Below are 22,766 nucleotides of genomic sequence, written 5' to 3'. Positions count from 1 at the left end.
TTTTGTTGGCAAGTTTACTTTATAGCTTTTCTAATGCTTGTAGCATCCTGATACATCACAGGAATGAAAAAAAATTCTTGAAAACCATCACATAAGAATTTGTTTTTCTGTAACCTACTGCAGCCAAATCAAGGACCTTTCCCCACAGTTCCATCATACAAGCAAGAGAAACTGCCCTGGAGTGGTCAAGAAATTTCTGACTAAGTTATTGCAATCTTCTCATCTACCTATACATTGCCCAAATATCCTCTCCCCAAAGGATCTACATATAAACCCTCTGGAGTTTCTCAAAGCTTTTTTCCCAGCTGTAGTGTTGTTCTCATACTCTAAGGACAGTGAGCACTAGTGCTGGAAATGCTGCTCCCCATGACTCCTGCATAGGTTGAAGATGTGTTACTCTCTGAATTCAGCATCTGCTAATGCCTGCTGAAAGAAGAACACACAAACATTTTCTGCTTCAAGGGTGGCAACAGTTCCTTGGCAAACCTGAAGCTGATGAACCTGCTCAAGAAGCTGGGTGTGTGTGCACTGTGTGCAGTGTCACAAGCAGCCTCAGCCTTAAAAAGTATAATGCTCCTGAACGGGTTATCGGTGTAATCCTAAGAAGCAACACACCAGATCTGCCATCACAGGGCAGTAGAACTGGGATCCTGCTGCTGACACTTTTTTTCAGCACTGGAAAAAGACAAATGTGCTCACAGCTGTTTCCTTCCATCTCAGCTTCCTATTCATTATCAAAGGTGAAGCTAATTAAATCTCTCCTAAAAGGCTGCTCAGACAGCTGTGATAATTATTTCAGGCTAGGATGTGTGATAATTTATGTAATTCTGTGGGCACACAGAGCTGCTGCAACATTCACAGGATCAATTCCAGCATTGGTTTTCCACAAAAACCTGATCCATCACACCAGGCAGGCATGATTGAGATTAATGAGGCAGAAGAGTGCATGCCTGCAGGGCTATGATCTCACTGGCATCATGGAGACACGGTGGGATGGGTCCTGGGACTGGAGTGTTGGAACGGAAGGATACAGGCTCTTCAGGAAGGACAGGCAGGGGACGTGAGGAGGGACTGTCACCCTCTATGCCAATGACCAGCTGGAGTGCACAGAGCTATGAGCCTCAGCTGAGGAGCCATCCAAGAACTCAGGGGTCAGGATCAAAGGGAAGGCAGGCACAGGTGACATTATTGTGGGGGTTTGCTACAGGCCACCTGACCAGGAAGAGTGAGTGGATAAGGTACTCTACAGACAGGGCAGCTTCCCATTCACAAACCTTGGTCCTCACAGAGGATTTCAACCACCTCCTTATCTGCTGGAAGGACAGGCAGCAAGGCTTAAGCAATGCACAAGGTCCCTCAAATGCATTGAGGGCCAATTTCCTTCTCCAAGTAACAAAGGAGCCAACAAGGAGAGGTGCTAGGCTGGACCTCATTCTCACCAATGAGGGGGGGCTGGTGGGGAATGTAAAGCTCCAGGGCAGCTGGGCTGCGGAGACCATGAAATGGTGGAGTTTGAATCTCTCATGGCAGTGAAATGGGTGCTCAGCAAACCCTGGATTTCAGAAGAGCTGACTTTGGCCTCTTCAGGGATCTGCTTTGTGCAGTCCCATGGGATAAAGCCCATGAAATCTCCCACTGCACTTAGAATGCAATCGGTTCTTCTCAATGCTCGGCACTTGTTAATGTCAAGTTGGTGATTCTATTTAAAACAGTAATTCTCATTTCATATGAGCAAGTATCCACAGAGAGCAGAGTCTTCAGTTTGCAATGAGAACGTTTATCAGATTCTCTTCTCCCTCGTGTTGTGACAAGCCTAGCCCACGCACATTTTGCAGACTCATTTGTCTCCTTAACAGCCTCTGCCTCGTGAGTTACAGCCACTGCTGAGGATTCACAGCTGTGCTGACACTGCTGTGGGCTGCTGCTGCTACAGCCACTCAGGTACCATAAAGATCACAAAGGATTTGGTTGCTCCAGTGTTCTGCTCTGGACATTATCTTCTTCCCATCCCTCTCTGGAAGAAGGTTCTGCCTTCCTCTGCCTTAGGCAGCATTCTCCCAACTCTGCCCATGATTCAGAGTGAGTCAGACACTTCTCAGATCTACCACACACATGTGAACAGACCCTGAGGTACATGTGAGTGTTCACTGCACCAGTGAAGAGCTCCCACATCTGCATTATTCAGCTACTCCACTGGAGTGCAGTGAACATGTCCAACTTTCTGGACCTACCACACACCTGCTGGTGCATCATAGCTCAGGACAGTCCTAGATCTTAACAAAATGTGTCCACATAAACTTTTGTTATGATAGAATCAACTATGTCCGAGAGACCGAGAGGTTTCCATTTCCATTTCTAGTAGCATATCCAGCTCCTACTCTGATCTGAGGGCTGCAGAGAGATTTCTTCAGTTCCTTTTGGGAAAGGAGAGTAATTGTCAACACATACATGGCAAAGGCAAGACTTATTCTTAGGCCTCAAAATAAGCTCAAGCTCCCACGCAGGGAGATTGCACAGTGCAGCTTATGTTGAACATCTTCTCACCACAAAGGATCACTGCCTGGAAAAGAGCCTGTGGTACTGCCCTGCAAGAACATTCAACGCCAGTTTGGTGGGAAGGGAAGGTGGGAGAGGATTCAAATGCTGCCTCTACATTTCTGAGACCTGACTGTTCTGCTGAGGCTTCCAGCTGAGCAGAAAACAAAGTGCATTTTGCCCTACCACTGGATTTCAGGTGACTGCACTGAATTTGCAATGAGGGGAGGTGAAGTGTTGCACTAGGTTGAAACAGTACTACCTCTGCTCCTCCCCTCTTGGACAGCAGCTTCTCCTTTCCCTCAACTGCCTTGCACTGAATTCACCAGCCCTCTATGTGCAGATAACACCATGAACTGGGTTTACCAGGGGAATTTCAGAGGGTGTTAGGCACCTGAAGAGGTCAACAGATCCTGACCTATCTGCCTATACCTCTTGCACAGTCAGGATCTGCCTCTGGATTCCCACTGCAGATTCCCCATTGGACCACTTGCATGGTTTTCTGCTTCATTACATGTATTCACTTCCAATTGGACCTTGATGACTTATCAACTGTTGGAAGCACTGAGACAAATCAGGAATAAACAAAAACTACTGGAATAAAGAAGAAATTACATCTTTTCCCATGGGTTCCCATAACCATCTGGGTATGCTGCTGTTGTTGATGATCCCAAACTGATCTGAAAGCATGGTCTATTGGTCTCAGAGCAGACTTCAGAGACCTTTTCCTGAACATATATAATCTAAAAGACATTAAAACAACAGATGGAGAAGTTCTCTCTGGTGGATAAAAATACAAGGACTGCTGTGGAACAGGCCCTTCTCCTGTAGTCATATGAACACTCTGGATGAAGTGCTGTATGCTGAGATCACTAGCAGACAAGAAAATATTGCAAGCACATGTGTGTTTGCTCTCAGTATACCACAGCATGAAATCAGGTCATGTCCTGCCCCATCAGCTTCTATAAACATCAGGTGGGCTGTCAGGGTCTAATGCAAGATGGCACACAGCCCAGTTTAACCTTTGTTTAAACTAAGTCAGGTATTACTGCTGAGATAGCCAGCACTTTTCCATGTGTAGAAAGCAACAGCTGCAGAATTACCTGCTTCAGGAGAGGTTTGGAACCACACACAGAGTCTCTCTCCTGGGTTTAGTACCTGCTGTGGAAATCATACATCCTAACAGGAGCTGGCTGACACAAATTAGCACTGGAAGCAGGCTGGCCTCATCACTCAGATGCCAGCTTGAGACCCAGAAGGAATGAATTTGACTCATTACTGCAGCACAGATGCCCTGTGTCTCTCCAAGCATTGGTTCCCTGCTCCATCTCTGGAGGATTATCGGCGCAGGCGAACCAGCCCCAAGAGGGAGATGTCAGGGATAAATGCCTTGTGTGCTGATGGGTTCCAGTGCTACACTACCAAGGGAGAAGCAATACATTATACCCTCCTGCAACTCTGAGCTCCAGCCCTCCTTCCCACTAGAATAAAAATTAAACATAGGGTGATAAAGAGTCCTTTACGGCTGTGGAAGTATGCACAGGATCCCTCCTGGAAATATGCATGGAAGTCTGTGAGCCATCAGCATGAAAATCATTCCTCCTGTGGCAAGAGCCCCTGATCTCAGGGCCCTGAAGCTGAACTGCTCTTTATCTCTGGGCTTTGTTCCCCATTTTTCACAGGGGAAGTCAGTTTCTCTGTGATCATTTGCAGAAAGCAGAAGTCTCATGTTAGAAAACAAGAACAAGATAGCACACCTTGGGCCTTCAAGGCTCTTCCTTTGGAGACACAGAATAATTCCTTGCACCCCACCTCTCTCAAAGGGTCTTCCTAATTTCATTTTTAATGTGTTTGATGTCCAAGCTCCATGACACACATTTTACATTTCACTTGTTGATACAAGTATTGATTCACAGTTTGCATTCTGAGTATTTAAGCTTTGTCCCCAAATTAATCTCTTTCAAGATCTAAATTGATCAGAATAGATCACACCACCTTCATCCCACATGACAGATTTGAGAAGAGTACCTCAGCAGCTCCTCAGTGTCCTCCTCAGGATCCCTGCTCAGCACATACTTGCTGTGCTCACAGGCAGCTGGCAGCAGGAGTGAGTCACCCAGTCTCACTACCCCACCGAGGTCTGGATCTTCAAATAACTTCAGATCTAGAAAGAGGAATCAGAAGCTGCTGTATTTAAATCATGCTATGTAACACAAGGCCTGCACTAACACTAACTAGTAAATCTGGCTAGGTGGCTTGAAAAAACAGATCAAGTAGACAATTCTTTTTTTCCAAGGACTTCCAGTCCACAAAGTGCAGTGATACTCTGAGGTCTAAGGACTTGGTAAATCTGCTTTTTCCTTGCACTCAAAAGTAGGTCACATTACTCCTGCTAGTGTGGCATGAATGACTGTGGGACAGCCAGCTCCCACAGACCTCAACATCCCAGTTCAAAATGTTTACAGAGAACAGCTATGAGAGCTACAGGTTTTGTTTGTTCTTTCTGAATGATTCTAGATGATTCTGCTCAGCTGAAGATTTGCCTTAACATTTCCAAGACATTATTTAGCCTGTATACTATGCATCACTGTAATTTGAAGGCTCAGTTATACACATGCTTTAGATAAAAAAAAATCTGTGTATATACAAATGTAGAACAGATTTACTCTCTTTATTCATTCTTCTGGGGCTGATTGATGAGAAATCTTTTTCTGGGCCAAAGAGTCCTTCATTTGGATCCACCTCCTCTTCAAAAATGGTTAATTTGGGCTTCTCTTCCTTGGCTGGAGGAGCAGGTATCTTCTTTGCCTTTTTAGTTCTAAAACGTAAGAGAAAAGTTAGCTGCAACTCTTCCTTTAACAAGCAAGATTTATGGCTAGAAAGTCTTATAAGCTGAAAATAGATGGTGGGAGGCTAGGAAAGGTTTAGGCAAAGGTACACAGGCATCTGTTAATTGCTGGCAGGAATGGGACACTGACCTGGAGGGACAGTTGGTCTGGCATTCTCTAACTGGACCCATGTTGTGTATTCTTAATATATGTCAAGGAGTCCAATGGGAATGGGAAAAGCAGAGCTAAAAATGCTGCACTGTGCAACCTACTACTCAACTAGAAACATCTCAGCAGTTTTACTGCTCCCACACAGAAAGCTTAAAATAAGAAAGATCAGTTCCATCAACACTGTTTGAGACAGACAGAAAAGGATGGCTTGAAATACAAAGTGCAAGCTGGTCCATTGCACTGATCCCTGTGGACAGGTTTTAAAAATCCTTTTGGCTCTATTTCCTTGCCAGCTCCTGCTGCTGTTTATGGTTGCTGCATACTCCTTTCATAGAGGTATTAGACACTCCCCTCATTTGCACATGGCTTAAACAAAGAGAGTTGACTCCCTTTCCAAGAGCAAAATGAAGAGCACCTGCCTCTTGCTCTCATACCCAGGACTCACATTCCACCAGCTGAAGCTACAAGGCAGCTCTCACAATAACTGGGCTTGAGTTATGAGGCAAACCAGGCACAGAAAAGAAAATTTAGAGTACAATAACCTTTGGGTGAAAAGTCCAATTCAAACTAGGCTGAAAGAGAAGCAGTCCCTAGGACAACGTGCCCTTCCAAAGTAATTGCCATATTTCACAGATCTTCACTCTCAGCAGCCCTGGCGCTGCAATTTCTAAGGTAGCCCCTTTGAGTGCCCCTTCCAATAGAAGATCTGATCTTCTCTGCAGAGAGCAGGTCAGGTTTCAGCCTAGAGCAAACCCAATTATCAGCACTTAACATGCCATAGTCATCAAAAACTAAGAACAAGGTCAAAAGATTACACACACATTCCAACTACATTAAAGAGTCTTGTAAAATCCTCTTCCAATTACAGCTGCACATAAAAGCAGAGTTCAGTTACTTCCAGTTATTTTCACGAGTTTATTATCAACAAACTGGAACTCACAGATGGTATTACCTTGCTACCACCACTTTGTGGCAAATGCAGCCTAAGAGCAAGTACCAGGCAGAACCTAAATATTGCTTTATTTGGAAATATACACTATTTGATACTCTAAAGGTATCTGTAGGTGTCAGCAACTACTATTCAGGACAAAAGCCTTAATTTTAAAGCAGAAGAAACTTTAATGAATTTTTTTTGCATTCATATTCATTGGGGATATGCCTCGAGTAACTTCTGAATTTGAGCAGCTTTTGAAAGCACAGTTCCAAGGAACTGCTTCAAACTGAAGCATTTGCAGAAGACCCTTCTCCCAAAACCTGTCAAAATCTAAAGTTATAATATGTACAGGCAGCTTTCACCCAGGATACCTACACAAACTCACATTCATTGCTTTATTAACTGTAGCAAGGGATCTATCACTCAAATGACCCTAAGTATTAAAGGTAAAGGTAAACCAAACAACAACAAAATTGGAAGAACAGTGGGACTGAGTCGTTTCGAGCTGGAAAACCCATTAAAAAAAGATTTAGCAAACACAAATAAATCCGATCTACTATGGAAGAAGCAACCTTTAGTTGCATAATTCACGCCTCACAAAGTATTCTTTGAGAGGTGAATGACAACATAGGTGAGGATCTGCCAACCTACAGAATGCCAAAAGTCTTTGACAAGACATCTTGTCCATTTAGAGTTACAACAGCTCTCTTGACGCATAAGAGCCCATCATGGCACAAGTAATTATATACAGGAGCCAGTACATTGTCAAGCAACAGGTCTCAACCCCAGGGAAGTCAGCAAGGAATTTACTATTAGTTAGCTCAAGTTTTTGTAGTAAACAATACCAGAATAGTGGGAAATACCAAAGAAAGGGAAGAGAATCATAAAGAGCATCATACAGAACAGCATGTAAAACAGAAATAATGGAACTGAAATGTCCTGGTAATGACCTTTTGTGTAATGACCCTTTGGCCACCAAACCACCCCACTGACACAGGCCCACTTTCTGTTTGGCCAGGGTTCTCCACTGGCAGATACAGGGCACAGGGCCAGACCTGCTGGGCTTGACTGGTACTGGTAGGAACAGGAGAAAATTGTTTTTCTGCTTTCAAGTTGTTTCCCCTCACTGCCCTTCTCAGGAAGCCACTGTTGGACTGCCAAGTAATTCCAGTGTATCCATACAGGGACACTGTTGAGGTCAGTCCCTAAGTGGGAAACAGGATTCCCACGGTTCTGTATTTAGCTGTGCCAGTCCAGACTGCACTGCTGAGCAGAGGTTAACAGATGAGAAGGGGGTGTGGGAAGTTTAAGAGACTGTCTGAGGTTCTGCAGCTGGCCTGAGGGTGCATCTGCCTGCCCACCCATCCCCCTTCTGTATATTGGTGCTACCTCCCCAGGGTAGCAGGGCCCAGGGACTGTGCTGGAGCCAAGCTGATTGTGAAGCCCCAAGCTGGCAGGCATGCAGAGGAGAAGCTGCAAGGACAGCTAATTCGATGATCATGATGTACCAAGTGCAATTAACTGGTGTAGGAATGTAGAGTCTTTGGAGAAGACAGAAATGAAGGAACATTAAGTCTTCCAAAGTATTACTGTACCCAAACCCTGCACTTCATTAGCACCTTCTCCATACATCACGCTCACAACCTTGGCATCTGACATTTTGAAACTACCAGCATCCAGCTGGCAGAAGATGACCCGTGTTATTGCTATTTCTTCATTTATGAAACAAGTGAACTTTTGGAGCATCACTCTAGTGACTTTTAAAACCTTAACAAAAACCAAACCATCCCTAAAGATGACGTAATCCTTTGTTCAGCAGAAATTATTTACCCAGTTGAGCCTACTGATGTCTACACAGGAAGCACTGAAGCACTGTGAGAGTAACTGAACACTCCTGAATCATTCTCTGACTAAAAAGGAGCCTCCTAAGTGACTGTACATAAAGACTGGCCTTCTAACTGACATGGACCAAAACTGGATGATCAACAATTAGAGTATATGAATCCACCTAGTCAGGCTGCTGGAACACTGGAAACACCAGCTGAGACTCCTGGCTCCCACATGATCCTCAAATCACCCATGAAAATGTCAACAAAACCCTGTATGCAGACACTTCCAAACCCCACTCACTTTGTGAGCACAGTTCTCCTGTTACTGTTTACTGACACAATGTAGGTCACTCATCTGGCAGCCTCCAGGTCTCACTGGCACAGCAGCAATGCACAGGAGCTTTCTGGTCAGCTGTGGAAAACAGCAACGAGGATCACTAAGGCACTTCAAAGTCAGAAGATTTCCAGACCTGTGTGTGACAGCTGTTTGTGAAACACTGGAACTACAGATCCAATGCTGGGTGACACTGGTTGAAATCACAGTATGTCTACTGTGCTCTATACAGGGGAGTCCCTGCCCCAGGCTCACTGCTGGGTTAAAACACCAAGAGCATGGGTAATCTCAGCACACAGACAAAAGTCTTCAGGTGTTATAATTCTGAAAATATGATCATCTCTTCTTTACAGAAGTAAAATTACGCTTCAGGAAAGGAGTGCTACAGTAATATTAAAAAAAAAAAAGACTTATTCAGAATATACATACTTACACATTAGACATCCATGGAATTTTACAAGGGAAGAGCTCACTAATATAAATGGACATCCCCACTCCCACAGATCTACGTTCAGGCTTGAACAAAAGAGCTACAGCTAGAACAGCAGCAATATTTGCACATCTTCTTGAAAACCACATCTGAAAAACAAAGATCCTATACACTAGTTTGTGCAGAAAACAAAATGTCATCTGCTGCTTTCGTTTCACCCAACAGTGCTTGTTTTCCAGAGCTGCCTGATAATAACAGACAGGACAAAAGGGGTCATTCTCAATTGCTCTGGCCAGGGGATGCCAAATAGAAACTCAAAGCCCATCAGCTCACACAGCCTCACTCCTAAGCATTAAGCTGCCATGACAGGGCTGGCTGCAGGGATACTATACCTCACACAGCAATCTTTTTCTTGTGGACATCATGCTAATTTACAGTATTTTAAATGGCTTTGGCATGTCCCAAAGTAAGATAATGTGTAATTGATGGAATAAATCTCCAAACGGAAATCATTTGGAACAAGAGTATTCAGTTGCAAAGTTCATCTGCTGCTGCTCTGAGATTAGGTCAGCCTTGCATTATTGTTCCAGCAGAACAACAGATGGAAAGAAAGCCTGAAGGAACAGATTTTCAAGAGTTCAGCTCCCATCCAGGGACCTGCTTTTGTGGAGAGATTTTTCTGAACGGCTCAGAACTCAAGAGTACCTGCTCTTCCTAAACAAAGACAAGCTGTGTTTATAATCTGTCCTCAAGTTTTCTGATTATATCCTTTCCCAGTGTAATTTGAAAGCAGATGAGAAGACCACAGATGGACAACTTTTGTTTAGCACACAGCTCATTAGCAATAATCATAATAGAGAAACATTTCCTAAAATGTTTTCAACTAAATAACTAATAAAACACTCAAGCACTCATAATCCTGGCAAGAGAACTAGGGTTAGAGAGTAGATTGCAAAGAAGGAAAATTAACATAAAGGAAATTTCTTTATCATTTTCCTCTGATTTTCTAGACGAAACCAGAGTGTAAGACTTGCTGAAACAAGTTAAGGAACAACAAAAGACAAGTTTCAAAACATAATCATGACTAAATTAAATGACAGTGGTCCAGAACAAGAGAAGCATATTAAAGTTGTCAATAATGATGTGAAAAAGCCAAAAATACTCATTAGTATTTTGGGTTTTGTCTGCAAAGCAGCAAAATGGTACTTTCAGGGTTTCTCACAACAGTGAAATTTTTCTTATCCTAATACTCATGCTAATGATGAACATTTTCAGATATGCAATAACAGATAACATGAACTAAGATGTTTTGGAAAACATTGGCCAGGCATTTTCTGCACCCTGGATGTAACTACTCAACACAGCTTAGAACTCCAGGGAAGTTAGGGAGGGCTAAAATAAAGCTATTTTAGAATCAGAAAAGTTAAAAAAGTAGAACATAAGCATGGGTTTATGTAAGCATTGCCCTGATGCTCAGTAAAATTGTAGAAAGGCAGATTATCAGATATAACCAGTTAGTAATTAAAAGAGCATTCATTACTAAAATCTGTCCAGAGTCATGCTATCTTCTTTTCATGAACCTACAGCCTTGATTAATAATGGTACCTTTCCCCAGGTGTGACAGAGCAATCCTGAAAGTTCCTACCATTTTCTTCTAAAGCAGGAGTAGGACAATGGAAGTTTCTCTCCTCCAGGTCCTGCAGACAGTGATCTCACTGCACCATTGCAGGAACCTGCTTCTCTGTGGAGATCCTGGGCCATCTCTGCATTAACTTGGACACCCAGATGCCACAAGCAACAGCGGATAAAACCACAACACTCTTTTGGTAGGACAAAGACACGAGAATATTATGTCTGTCTATGAATTGTAAAAGAGCTACAAGGCAAACATGATGATGGCAGCATCAAGGCTTGATGCATACCAGCTTTTATCACGCCCTTAATTCTCTTTCTGTATGTCTGGCAGGACTTGATTTCAAATTGATAAAAGGAGAGAAGCATTGATTTTTGCTCTGCTTCCCTCTTCTGGTGCACCTTTTTTTTCCTTATGTCCAGCCTTTACAATTTCTGCCCAATTCCATCTTTTTTCCCGTTTTCATCCCTCCTCCTGATTTTCCCAATGTTTCTGGCAAGTATCAGACCTTTTCCTGCTCCACCTCCAGAATCTGCAGTGCTGCCTTACCCTCCAGACTGACAATAAGGCTTCCTTGTCATCTTGAACTCCCTTCTTCACATCATGTACCTCTTAATCTCCAGACTTCTGTTCTGGACTCTTATTTTTCTGCTTTAACCCTAAAGATTATTATCATTGGTCAAATTATGCTTCTGTAAAAGACCCCAGGCAGTAACTGAAGGAGAAACAGGAAACTTCACTCAGAAAGTGGGAAAATGCAGATGAGAAAAGGTAAGGGAAAAAAAAAAAGTCTAGAACTAAGCAGAGGTAACAGTAGGCAAAACAAGAGAAAGGGGAGTGGTTGAAGCTGATCACAAGTGATAACTAGCTGTAACTGCTAACCCCTAAAAATAAACAACATTTACTAGTCAGTTTTCAATAAAAGGCAAAATTAATATCAAATCTTAAATGAATGCAAAATCTTTCTGAAGTAACAAAGCTTTATTAGGAAATAAAATGAGGGAGAACAGTTTGCACTTGAAAAATTCTGCAAGACATTATCCCTTGGTTTATTTCCTTTAAAGTAAAATTCAAGCTAAAGGAGTTACTTTCAGGAATAGTTACTTTTCAGGAGTTACTTCTCAGGAAACTTTCTTTCAACCCTATAAAAATTACACTCTAAGAAAAAGAAATCTGTTCTCTTACATTAATTAATGATTGCTGCAGGTCTGTAGCTCCAAAACTAACAAATTCTTAAGTACTGTGCTGCCTGTAAAGTGATGTCTATATGCAGTATACCTCAGCAATAAAATGTGCCACAAGAATTTAAATTTGACCACTGTAATGAAATAAACCTCCCAACATCATCCCTTTATGAGACATTCTTCACAAATATCCTGAGAAGCTTCACAATCCAAGCCAACCAAGCTGAAACAGTGTGTGAAAAAAAAAATTGCTAGTAAGCATGTTTTCTGCCACACTCTCAACAGATTTGGGAGCAAACACTTAAAAAGAAGGCCTCACAAAGAGGGAATTAAAGATACTAAAAGTATGCAATGTCATGCTGAGAATTCTTACAAGTAGCAGCTCTAAGTGACAAATGCAAATAGCAACCATTTTGGAGAAGTGTTTAGTTTCTTCAACACTGAAATGGTGAAACCTGCTCCCCTCCTGACATGAACATACTACTGTAGCTTCTTGTTAGATCTGTTTTCTGAAAAAAGCACTGAATGTGTGAATAGTTGATAATCTCATTTTCAGATGTGTTGGGCACTCACACTTCATGGAACAGTCGAGTCACAAAATGGTTTGGGTTGGAAGGGACATTAACATCATCCATTCCAACCTATTCCAACACCACCTATTCCAACCCCCCTGTTGTGTGCATGCACAGCTGTCATTAGGCTGCTCAGAGCCCCATCCAACCTGGCCTTGCCCACTTCCAGGGGTGAGGCATCCACAGCTTCTCTGGGCCAGCGTCTCACCACCTTTATTGTGTTTATATCTCATCTAAACCTACCCTTTTTCAGCTAACACCTAAAGTTTTATAAAGTGTCATCTCACTACAGGCCTTGGCAAGGTCTCATCAGCAACTGTGTGGCACCTCTTTCCAAGGACAGCCTGTTTGCCACTGCTACCTCTACTTAATAAAGTTTTAATTTAGGGTTATTTAATCTTTACCTCCTCACAACAGAATGCAGTCCAGCCCCCTGGACTCACACTGTGCTCCTCAGGAGGGGATAATTTCCACTTTGCTGCTGCCTCACCTGAACTCCCTCCTCACCACATCCTACAGCAGAAGGGGTACAAAAGCTCAGACTGCAGACTCAACTCTAATTTTTCTGTCTGTGAACAGAAAAGCTTCAAACAGGATAGAAGATGTTTGCATAAAAAACTTCTGGCCTCTCTAATCCCTGACGCTCCATATAAAACTCAGTCTGAAGTCTTTTCTTTTCTTTGCCTGGTACCTTCACAGACCAACCCCAGCCTACAGAAAACCTCTAGCACATGATGTTCCAGTCTAAAGTTTTGTCTGACACACCTGCCACAGCACAACTAAAGAGCTTATGAGAAGTTCAAGAGGGGCCAGTTACCAAGGCAGGGAGCAGATTCCAGCAGTAGCTGAGCAGGATTTGCATCAACGCCAGAAGGGATGACGGGGCTGAGCCTGGTTCCCCACTGCCCTCCCTCCCCCACATATTGCTGTTCACAGAAGTCACTTTTTTCCTTTTGGCTGCGCCATAGGTAAAACAGACCTCTCACCACAACTCAGAGATGGCTCCACAGGAACTACAGGAGAGAAGGACACAGTGAGACATTGTCAGACCTAAATGACACTGCTGACACTGGTGCTGTGCTCCAGCTGCTGCCTCTCCTGCTGATCATGACATCAAAATAGCTTCCATAAAAAGAGAACACTGCTTTCCTGCCTACAGGTTTCTTGTGATGATTTTTTTTTAACAGAGGTAAGATAAAATTGCTCTGGGTCAAATATTCCCTAGGCCATGGATATACCTATTGCATGAAGCAGTTCCACTTGTGATGTTGCAGACCCTGCTGGAGGTCAGACTGTAGAAACAGACCAGGGAGCACCTCAGACACAATCTCTCTCTCCTAAGCCAGATACTGAGGCTCTGCAGTGGCAGCTGCCCAGGGGCTGCTTTCTCCTGTAAGCACAAAAACAGCTGACAAAATTCTGCTTTTTAAAAATTGGATTCCTATTTATGATTTTATGGCTAACTAGCTTGATTTCTCAGCAGAGAAGCTTTTGCAAGTTCAGTAATTCCAGGGGCTGGCACTGAGCTCAGTGTGCCAGCAGCTGGCTGTCAGGCTGGAGGGGGGTCCAGTGGGGAAGCACCCCAACCTCTTGGGGAGCACAGTGAGGCCAGGCACTGAATCACTGGAACCTGCTAAGTGCCAGCAAGTCACAACACGTGACTGAAAGAAGAAGAAATGAGCAGTCTTCACAAGTGCTCTGCTTATGCATGCGATCCAACTCAGTGCTGGTGTTATTTGGCAGCCTTGACAATATTCCAAAATCTTAAAAAAATTCACTCCCCTCCTACTGGCAAAAAATCTGAGCTCAGCCCAGCCAGAGGACACTTGCTATTCCCACAGCACTCTTCAGAGCTGGCAGATAGATGATCTCAAGCCTCCAGCTAGCATCTCACATCCCCAGAGGATTATGGCTTGACACAAACATGAGCCTGTAGAGCCACACAAGTGACGCCTTGCAGACCACGCTCCTTGCTCCTGCTCAGCCACCTGATGATCTGCTCCTGCCCACCAGCCCCTTGAGATGGCTGTATTAACCCCTGAAGATTCCTGTGCTGCAAGGGTGCAGCAGGGAAAATGGATCAGGGAACATTTCTACCCACAGACTGTGGGTAGAAATGCTGGTAAACATCTCAGGCTCTCATACCCCAGATGACATGAGATCTCAGGCTTGTGTGGGGATAAAAAGCAACAAACAGAGTTCCAACAGCCAAGGACGGCTCTTTCCAGGCTTAGCTACTGGTCACTCAAAGTGTGAGCCAGGTTTAGCTACTGGTCACTTCCCTGTGAGCTAACTTGATGCTTTGCGTCAATTTGCTGACTCACAAATCCTAAATTCATTCCAAGAACATTAAAGCTCTATGCTGTGGAGAATCTTGTACCATCTAGTAAGTTGGAGACATGAGAAATTACCTGAGGTTTGGTAAAGGAGGATCTTTGGTTGAACACAGAGTGGGAATACAAATTGTATCACTGATCTCTGTCAATAAGAGGGACGACTGGAGAAGTGCTGAAATGATGCTGATGAGACCAGGGGAGTAGCAATTACAAATAACTGCACAATGTTTTGAGCTTTTACTCCCTTGTGTTACAGTAGCTATGGCAGTGTTGCAGGAAGAATGATCATTTCAGACAGAAAACACAGACCTAGGGCACTTCAGGATTTGGATCCATGAGCAGAAGTGCTACAGCAGACCTTTCACATGGCACACAGTGAGGACAAACACCACAGGGTCAGTATGGTTGTTAACATACAGTACATAGGTGTGGTCAAAATGCTGATTCACAGGGCTGACTTCTTCCTGTAGCCAACCCCTTCATGCCACCCACCCAGCTCCTGGCCTCACTCCTGTCTCTCTTCAACTTCCTTTGCTCCTCCAAGAAGGGACATTGGTACGTGTACTGGGTTTGTATGGCAAGGTTTTGGTAGAGGGCAGGGGCTACAGGAATGGCTTCTGTGAGAAACTCCTGGAAGCTTCCCCATGTCTGACAGAGTCAAAGCCAGCCATCTCCAAGAGGGACTCCTCAGAGGCCAAGGCCGAGCCCATCAGCCATGGTGGTAGTGCCTCTGTGATAGCATAGATAAGGGGGAAAAACTATCCTGCAACTGCAGCCAGCAGAGAATGAGAATGTGAGAGAAACAGTCTTGCAGACGGCCAGGGCAGTGAAGAAGGCAGAGAAGATGTGCCAGGTTCCAGAGCAGAGATTCCCCTGGTGAGGCAGCTGTGCCCCTGCAGCCCATGGGGGAGCAGAGATCCACCTGCAGCCTGTGGAGGATCCCAACGATCCCAACCCAGATCAGAGGGATGCCTGAAGGAGGCTGTGACCTTGTGGAGACCCCACACTGGAGCCAGCTCCTGGCAGGACCTGTGGCCCAAAGACAGAGGATGGGCATGTGGCCCATGCTGGAGCAGGTTTGCTGGCAGGACTTGTGACCCCAAGGGAGAAGGATGTGAGGAGTCCTCCCCCTGAGGAGAAGAACAGCAGAGACAACATGTGATGAAGTGACCCCAGCCCCCATTCCCCATCCCCCTGCACTGCTGGTGGGGAGGTAGAGAAGATCAGGAGCAAAGCTGAGTCCAGGATGGGAGGGGTGGGGGAAAGGCATTTTATAATTCAATTTTATTTCTCACTGTCCTGCTCTGATTTGACTGATAATAAATTCAGTTCATTTCCCCAAGTAGAGCCTGTTTTGCCTGTGACAGTCACTGGTGAATAATCTCCCCCTGTCCTTACCTCAACCCATGAGTCTGTCATTATCATTTCTCTCCCATTCACAGCTGAGGGGAGCAGTGATGGAGTGACTTTTGAGAGATTTTGATATTGAATTCCACAGCAGAGGTGCCATGAGCACAGGAGGCAGCACACACCTAGCCTGATGAACAGGAGGGCTGGTCCAGGAAGGACTTTATCCATACTTTAAAACACTTGGCTTTGGTTTTCCCTTGCTCTCTGTGGCATTCTGGAATTAATGTTTATTCTGCAAATGTTTAAGTTCAAAGTGCTTGAAATGACATGAGAGTTGTGCTAGAGCTCTGCAAAGTCATAACCTGAAGTGGTGCTAATGACACGCTTTCGGCACAGAACAAAGGCACGTGGGGGTGTTTGAAGGAGCAAAGGCTGGTGTGATACTGCCAGAGGACTGTATATGGAGGGAAGCTTGATGGCCATGTCACCTTCTAGAAAGGGTCCTTGTGAGGGCTCCTGGTTACCAGTCCCTTCCAGGAAGATGTGGTAAGCAGGGAGCAGAAAGGAGACCGCTGTCCTTTGCCATGTTGTCCATTTGGCTGTAGGGCTTAAGGACACCTCAGAATCTTTCATAATATCCACCAGCAGCACACAACGGCAGCATGGCAGCATCCCTCCTGAGAGCAGTGGTGCTGTGCTGCCAACAGCTGGAAAAGGACTGGCAGACCAAGGAAATTCCTCCATGAGAGTAAGGGATACAACAGGCTGGGTAGCATCTCCAGCACCACCTCCCAAGGGCAAGTAAACCAACGCTTACTGACAACAAACCACAATGTTTGGATAGCCCCAGAACACCTCACAGCCTTTCAGAATTCAGGGTATTTGCACTTCTGCATGTCAGGACATGCCAGCATTGTTCCTTCACAGAAACTCCTGAAAAGCAGAAGTGAGCTATCTGCAGCCTAAACACGATGTCTTTGAAATGAAAAATTGAAACTAATTCTCCTGAGACTTTGGTGCACAGTTCTAGACCATGTGCTTCTCCTTTCTGTTCCAGCATCCTGCATTGTGTGGCACTGCTCTTGTCTCTAGGCAGCATCCCTGAACAAATAAAAACAACTCCAGTGAGGTCAGGGTTTGGTGTAACAGCCCCTGAGGGATGAAGTGAGGGTTAACCCCCAGGAGTCTCTTCAGAAAACATTTGCTTTTTTCCATATTACGGCTGGGGCCGTGACTCTGTCACTCATAGCCAAGAGGAGAAAGATGGATGATTCAGGATTAAGTTTCCAGGACAAGACTGTTAACGCACAACGACAGCCTATGCTGGCAGATAACCCATCACACAGATGAAAAATGAGATGTCTGCTGCGCACAGGTCTAGATAATGTAGTAAGTTCTCGTTACCCACGCAGGCACAGGGCGCAGCTTTCCTCCAGTGAGTGGTGTGGTGACTGAAAGAGGGCTCTAGGGAGTGCAGCCAACAGGAGCGCGGCACAGCTGTTCACACAGGCAGGGCTGCAGGTTTCCTCCTGCTAGTGGGGTTTTCAGTTTGTTGTTTGTTGTGTTTTCATTGGTTGGTTGGTTGTTTCTGGGTTTTTTTGTTAGTAATGGTTTTTGCACAGTCAAAATCTGCAGTTAGTAAAAGTCTATGTAGCCAAACAGAACCCTTCAAAAAGGATGCACCTGTCCAGACCCCTTCCTGTGCAGAGTGTTTGAGCTTATCAGTGGTACCAAGGGGCATTGCAGAAGAAGCCTGCCTGCAGTGGGAACAGGTGAACAATCTCCTTTTGCTGGTCGCCAAGCTTAGGGAGGAAGTTGAAAGACTAAGGAGTATTAGGAAAAGTGAAAGGGAAATAGACTGGTGGAGTTCCGCCCTTCCATCCTTGAGGGAGGCCCACCAAGAATCAGAGGACTCCCACGCCTCCCACTGTCAGGCAATAGGAGGACATCTGATGGATGAAGGGGAGTGGAGATGGGTCCCTACTCGGGCAGGTAATAAAAATTCCTCCCGAACCCACATCACCTATCCAAGAGTCACTTCAGAATAGGTATGAGGCCCTGGATCTAAAGGGTCAGCCAGATGATGTAGAAGAAAATCTGCCCAGTGAGCCTCCCAATTACACTTCATCTGTCAGACAGATCACCTCCTCTAACATCAAAAAGAAAAGAAGGGTAATCCTGGTGGGTGACTCCCTTCTGAGGGGAACAGAGGGCCCCATGACCCATTGACTGGACCAATACCACAGAGAGGTCTGCTGCCTCCCAGGGGCCCAGGTATGGGATATCACTGAGAGACTGCCTGGGCTGATTCAGCCCTCTTATTATTACCCACTGCTGGTACTCCAGGCTGGCAGTGATGAGATTGAAAAGAGGAGTGTCAGGGCAATTAAAAGGGACTTTAGGGCACTGGGTCAAGTGGTTGGTAGGGCAGGAGCACAGGTGGTCTGCTCAGCCCCTTTGGTGGCAGAGAAAAATAATGAAAGGAATAGGAGAGGCCACATTCTCAACAAGTGGCCCAAGGGTTGGTGTCATCGGCAGAATTTTGGGTTCTTTGATCATGGGGCAACTTTTACAGCACCTGGCCTGCTGGAACTGGATGGGCCCCTTCTCTCTGTTAAGGGCAGAAAGATTTTAGCTCATGAACTGGTGGAGCTCATTGAGAGGGCTTTAAACTAGGTTTGAAGGGGGAGAGGGATGCAGCTGGGCCGTGTGGAAGCAGGCCCAAGGGTACTAAGCCTGACTTAGGGGTGAAATCAGCAGCCCAGTGGAGGTGGATGTATACCAACATGTGCAGCATGGGCAACAGAGAAGAAGAGCTGGAGGCCATGAGGCCATGGAGCAACAGCAGAGCTACGATGTGATTGCCATCACAGAAACATGGTGGGATGACTCACATGGCTGGAGTGCTCCACTGGATGGCTACAAGCTCTCCAGAAGAGACAGGAAATGGGGAAGAGGTGGAGGGGTAGCCCTTTATATTAGGGAGGCTCTTGATGCTGTGGGCATTGAAACTGAAGCTGAATGACAATGAAGCTGAATGCCTGTGGGTAAGAATTAAGGAGAAGGCCAACAAGGCTGACATCCTACTGAGAGTCTGTTAGCATCCACCCAACCAGAAAGAAGAGGTGGACAACTTATTCTACAAGCAGCTGGAGAATGTTTCGAGATCACCAGCCCTCATTCTTGTAGGTGACTTTAACCTACCAGACATTTGCTGGGAACTTCATACAGCAGAAAAGAGGCAGTCCAGGAAGTTCTTAGAGTGTGTGGAAGACAACTTTTTGTCACAGCTGGTGAGTGAGCCCACCAGGGGAGGGACTATGTTAGACCTGCTGTTTGCCAATAGAGATGGGCTGGTGGGAGATGTGGTTGTTGGAGGCTGCTTGGGGCATAGTAAAGATGAAATTAAAGAGTTCTTAATATTTGGTGAAATCAGGAGGAACATCAATAAGACTTTTACATTGGACCTCTGGAGGGCTGACTTTGGCCTATTTAGGAGACTTATTCAGAGAGTTCCTTGGGAAGCAGCCCTTAAAAACAAAGGAATTCAGGAAAAGTGAATGTGCTTCAAAACAGAGATCATGAGGGCACAGGAACAGACTGTTCTTGTGTGCTGAAAGATGAGTCGACAAGGCAAACGCCCAGCCTGGATGGGCAACAAGGTTTTGAAGGAACTTAGGAATAAAATGAAGGTGTATAATCTTTGGAAGGAGGGTCAGGTCTCTCAGGAAGTATTTAAGGGGGTTGCTAGGGCATGTAGGAAAAAAAACAGGGAGGCCAAAGTTCAGTTTGAACTTAATTTGGCAACTTTTGTAATGGATAATGAAAGTTATTTTTACAAATGTATTAATGGTCAAAGGAAGGGTGAGACCAACCTTTGTTCTCTACTGGATGTGAGAGGGAACTTAGTAACTGCAGCTGAAGAGAAGGTGGAAGTGCTTAATGCCTTCTTTGCCTCAGTTTTTAGTGGGAAGACAGCTTGTCCTCAGGACAGCTGTCCCCTTGTTATCCAGGAGCAGGCAGTCAGAGAACTGCTGAGCTGCTTGGATGTTGATAAAATCTATGGGACCAGATGGGATCCATCCCAGGGTGATAAGGAAGCTGGCAGATGACTTTGTGAAGCCTCTCTCCATCATTTACCAGCAGTCCTGGATCACTGGGGAAGTTCCAGATGACTGAAAGCTGGCCAATGTGATGCCCATCCACAAAAAGGTTGGGAAAGAGTATCTTGGTAATTATAGGCCAATTAGCCTGACCTCAGTACCTGGTAAGTTTATATTGAGTATCATCACACAGCACTTATAGGATGGCCAGGGTATCAGGCCCAGCCAGCAGGGGTTTAGGAGGGGTAGGTCATGTTTGATCAACCTGGTCTCTTTTTATTATCATCAGACTTGCCTGGTGGATATGGGAAAAGCTGTTGATGTGTACCTGGACTTCAGCAGGGCCTTTGACACTGTCTCCCACAGCACACTCCTGGAGAAGCTGGCAGCCCACAGCTTGGACAGGAGCACTCTGTGCTGGGCTCAGAACTGGCTGGATGGCCGGCCCAGAGAGTGGTGGTGAACGGTGCTGCACCCAGCTGGGGCCAGTCACCAGTGGTGTCCCTCAGGGGTCTGTGCTGGGACCAGCTCTGTTCAGTATCTTCATTGATGACATGGATGAGGGGATTGAGTCTATCATTAGTAAATTTGCAGACAACACTAAGCTGGGATCATGTGTCCATCTGTTGGAAGGTAGGAGGGCTCTGCAGAGAGACCTGGAATGGTTGGATGGATGGGCAGAGTCCAATAAGATGAAGTTTCATAAATCCAAGGGCTAAGTCCTGCATTTTGGCCACAATAACCCCCTGCAATGTTATAGTCTGGGGACGGTGTGGCTGGACAGTGCCCGGGCAGAAAGGGACCTGGGGGTGCTGGTCGACAGCTGGCTGAACATGAGCCAGCAGTGTGCCCTGGTGGCCGAGAAGGCCAGCAGCATGCTGGCCTGGATCAGGAATAGTGTGGCCAGCAGGACCAGGGAGGTCATTCTCCCCCTGTACTCGGCACTGGTGAGGCCACACCTTGAGTGCTGTGTCCAGTTCTGGGCCCTCAGTTTGGGAAGGACATTGAGACACTTGAGCGTGTCCAAAGGAGCGCAAAGAGGCTGGTGAGGGGCTTGGAACACAAGCCCTGTGAGGAACAACTGAGGGAGCTGGGGGTGTTTAGCCTGGAGAAAAGGAGACTCAGAGGTGACCTTATCACTCTCCACAGCTTCCTGAAAGGTGGCTGTAGTCATGTGGGGGTTGGTCTCTTTCTCCAGGCAGCACTGATAGAACCAGAGGACACAGTTTTAAGCTGCATCAAGGGAAATACAGGTTGGATATTAGGAAGAAGTTTTTTACTGAAAGAATGATAAAGTACTGGAATGGTCTGCCCAGGGAAGTGGTGGAATCACCATCCCTGGATGTGTTTAAGAAAAACTGGATGTGGCAATTGGTGCCATGGTTTAGCTGAGGTGTTAGGGCTTGGGTGGGACTTAGTGATCTTGAAGGTCTCTTCCAACCTAGTGATTCTGTAGGATGGTTTTGAGGGCATGACACCATGCTTTGTGTTTAACGATGCCATCAAGTATGCCTGAGATGCTATTACAGACAAAAAACAATAAAGCAAGGAAGAGAGAAGCTTAGAAGTCTTCCATTCAAGCTACTCCAATTCATTGGTGTATCGTGACAAATAAAGAGCAGTTATTACAGAAAATTGTGGTTCAGAGAGCAGACTTCAGAAAATAACCTATACTAGTGAAAATCAAAATCAAGACCTTTTCCAAGCCATGTGATACACCACAGCTCACACCCACAGGGCTGAACTCTGTTACAGCCTAAAAGAGGCAGGCTGCACTTATCCAGCTCCAGGCTAGTTCCTGAGCTGTGCCACCACCCAACAGAGTGCCAGCTGAGAGCAGCCAGCAGCCAGACCCATCCTTGCTGCACAATGCCCCTGGGGGTTTATGGCCAGGGAGCATCCTCAGGTGCCAGGCATACACTCAGTACTGCCTGCACCTCCTTACAGGGCCCCAACAGTTCCAATCCTCATTCCTAAAAATGCACATTCCTCAGGCTGCCCTGAGGGCAACAAAAGACCAACAACAGCAAATAAATGTGGTGAGTGCATGGGTTGGGATAATGGTGCACAGTAACTGCCTTGTGAGTTTTTAGCATGCTTCCTAGCATGAATTTGGCCCAGGCTAATTATTGCTTTCCCAAACGATGCCTGGACAAAGTTTAGGGATCAGTACAAGCTTAGGGCCCTTCCTGTTTTGGACATGGCCAGTTTGCTCTGGGGAGCAGAAGGATTCAACTGTTGGACAGAAACTACTTTATTCTAGTTGGCAAAAGCAATACTACAGTTCCTGTCTGCTTTTATTTACTAGTTTAGCCACAGTCAAACCACCTACCACAGCTGTGTATTTCACTTTCGTAATGAATCTTACTCCCTCTATGATTTGGACATGACTGGGCATATCAGGCAATATGAAAAGAAAGGGTTTGACTCTTACCCAAAATGTACAGAAGGTAATGGAAAGCATTTCTTCTGCTTCAACGACAATGTCATTAGCAACTATCTGAATGCCATATTTCTGTGCAAAGGG

The 22,766-nt window shown here is 45.4% G+C and overlaps 1 protein-coding gene across 1 annotated transcript in view; it reads right to left on the bottom strand.

Annotated features, from left to right (window-relative positions):
• The window catches only part of HS1BP3 (HCLS1 binding protein 3), a 56,866-nt gene that overhangs the window by 6,248 nt on the left and 27,852 nt on the right, over window positions 1-22,766 (bottom strand). The window contains exons 5-6 of the mRNA XM_038132657.1: window positions 5,202-5,353; window positions 4,564-4,699 (exon numbers count right to left, since the gene is read on the bottom strand). Coding sequence (XP_037988585.1) covers window positions 4,564-4,699; window positions 5,202-5,353 — 288 coding nt within the window. The remainder of the gene's footprint in view (window positions 1-4,563; window positions 4,700-5,201; window positions 5,354-22,766) is intronic.

Source organism: Motacilla alba, chromosome 3 (genome assembly GCF_015832195.1).
Source record: "Motacilla alba alba isolate MOTALB_02 chromosome 3, Motacilla_alba_V1.0_pri, whole genome shotgun sequence".
NCBI lineage: Eukaryota > Metazoa > Chordata > Aves > Passeriformes > Motacillidae > Motacilla > Motacilla alba.
The sequence above is the reverse complement of the archived record's forward strand: the minus strand, read 5'-3'. Positions and strand labels throughout refer to the sequence as shown.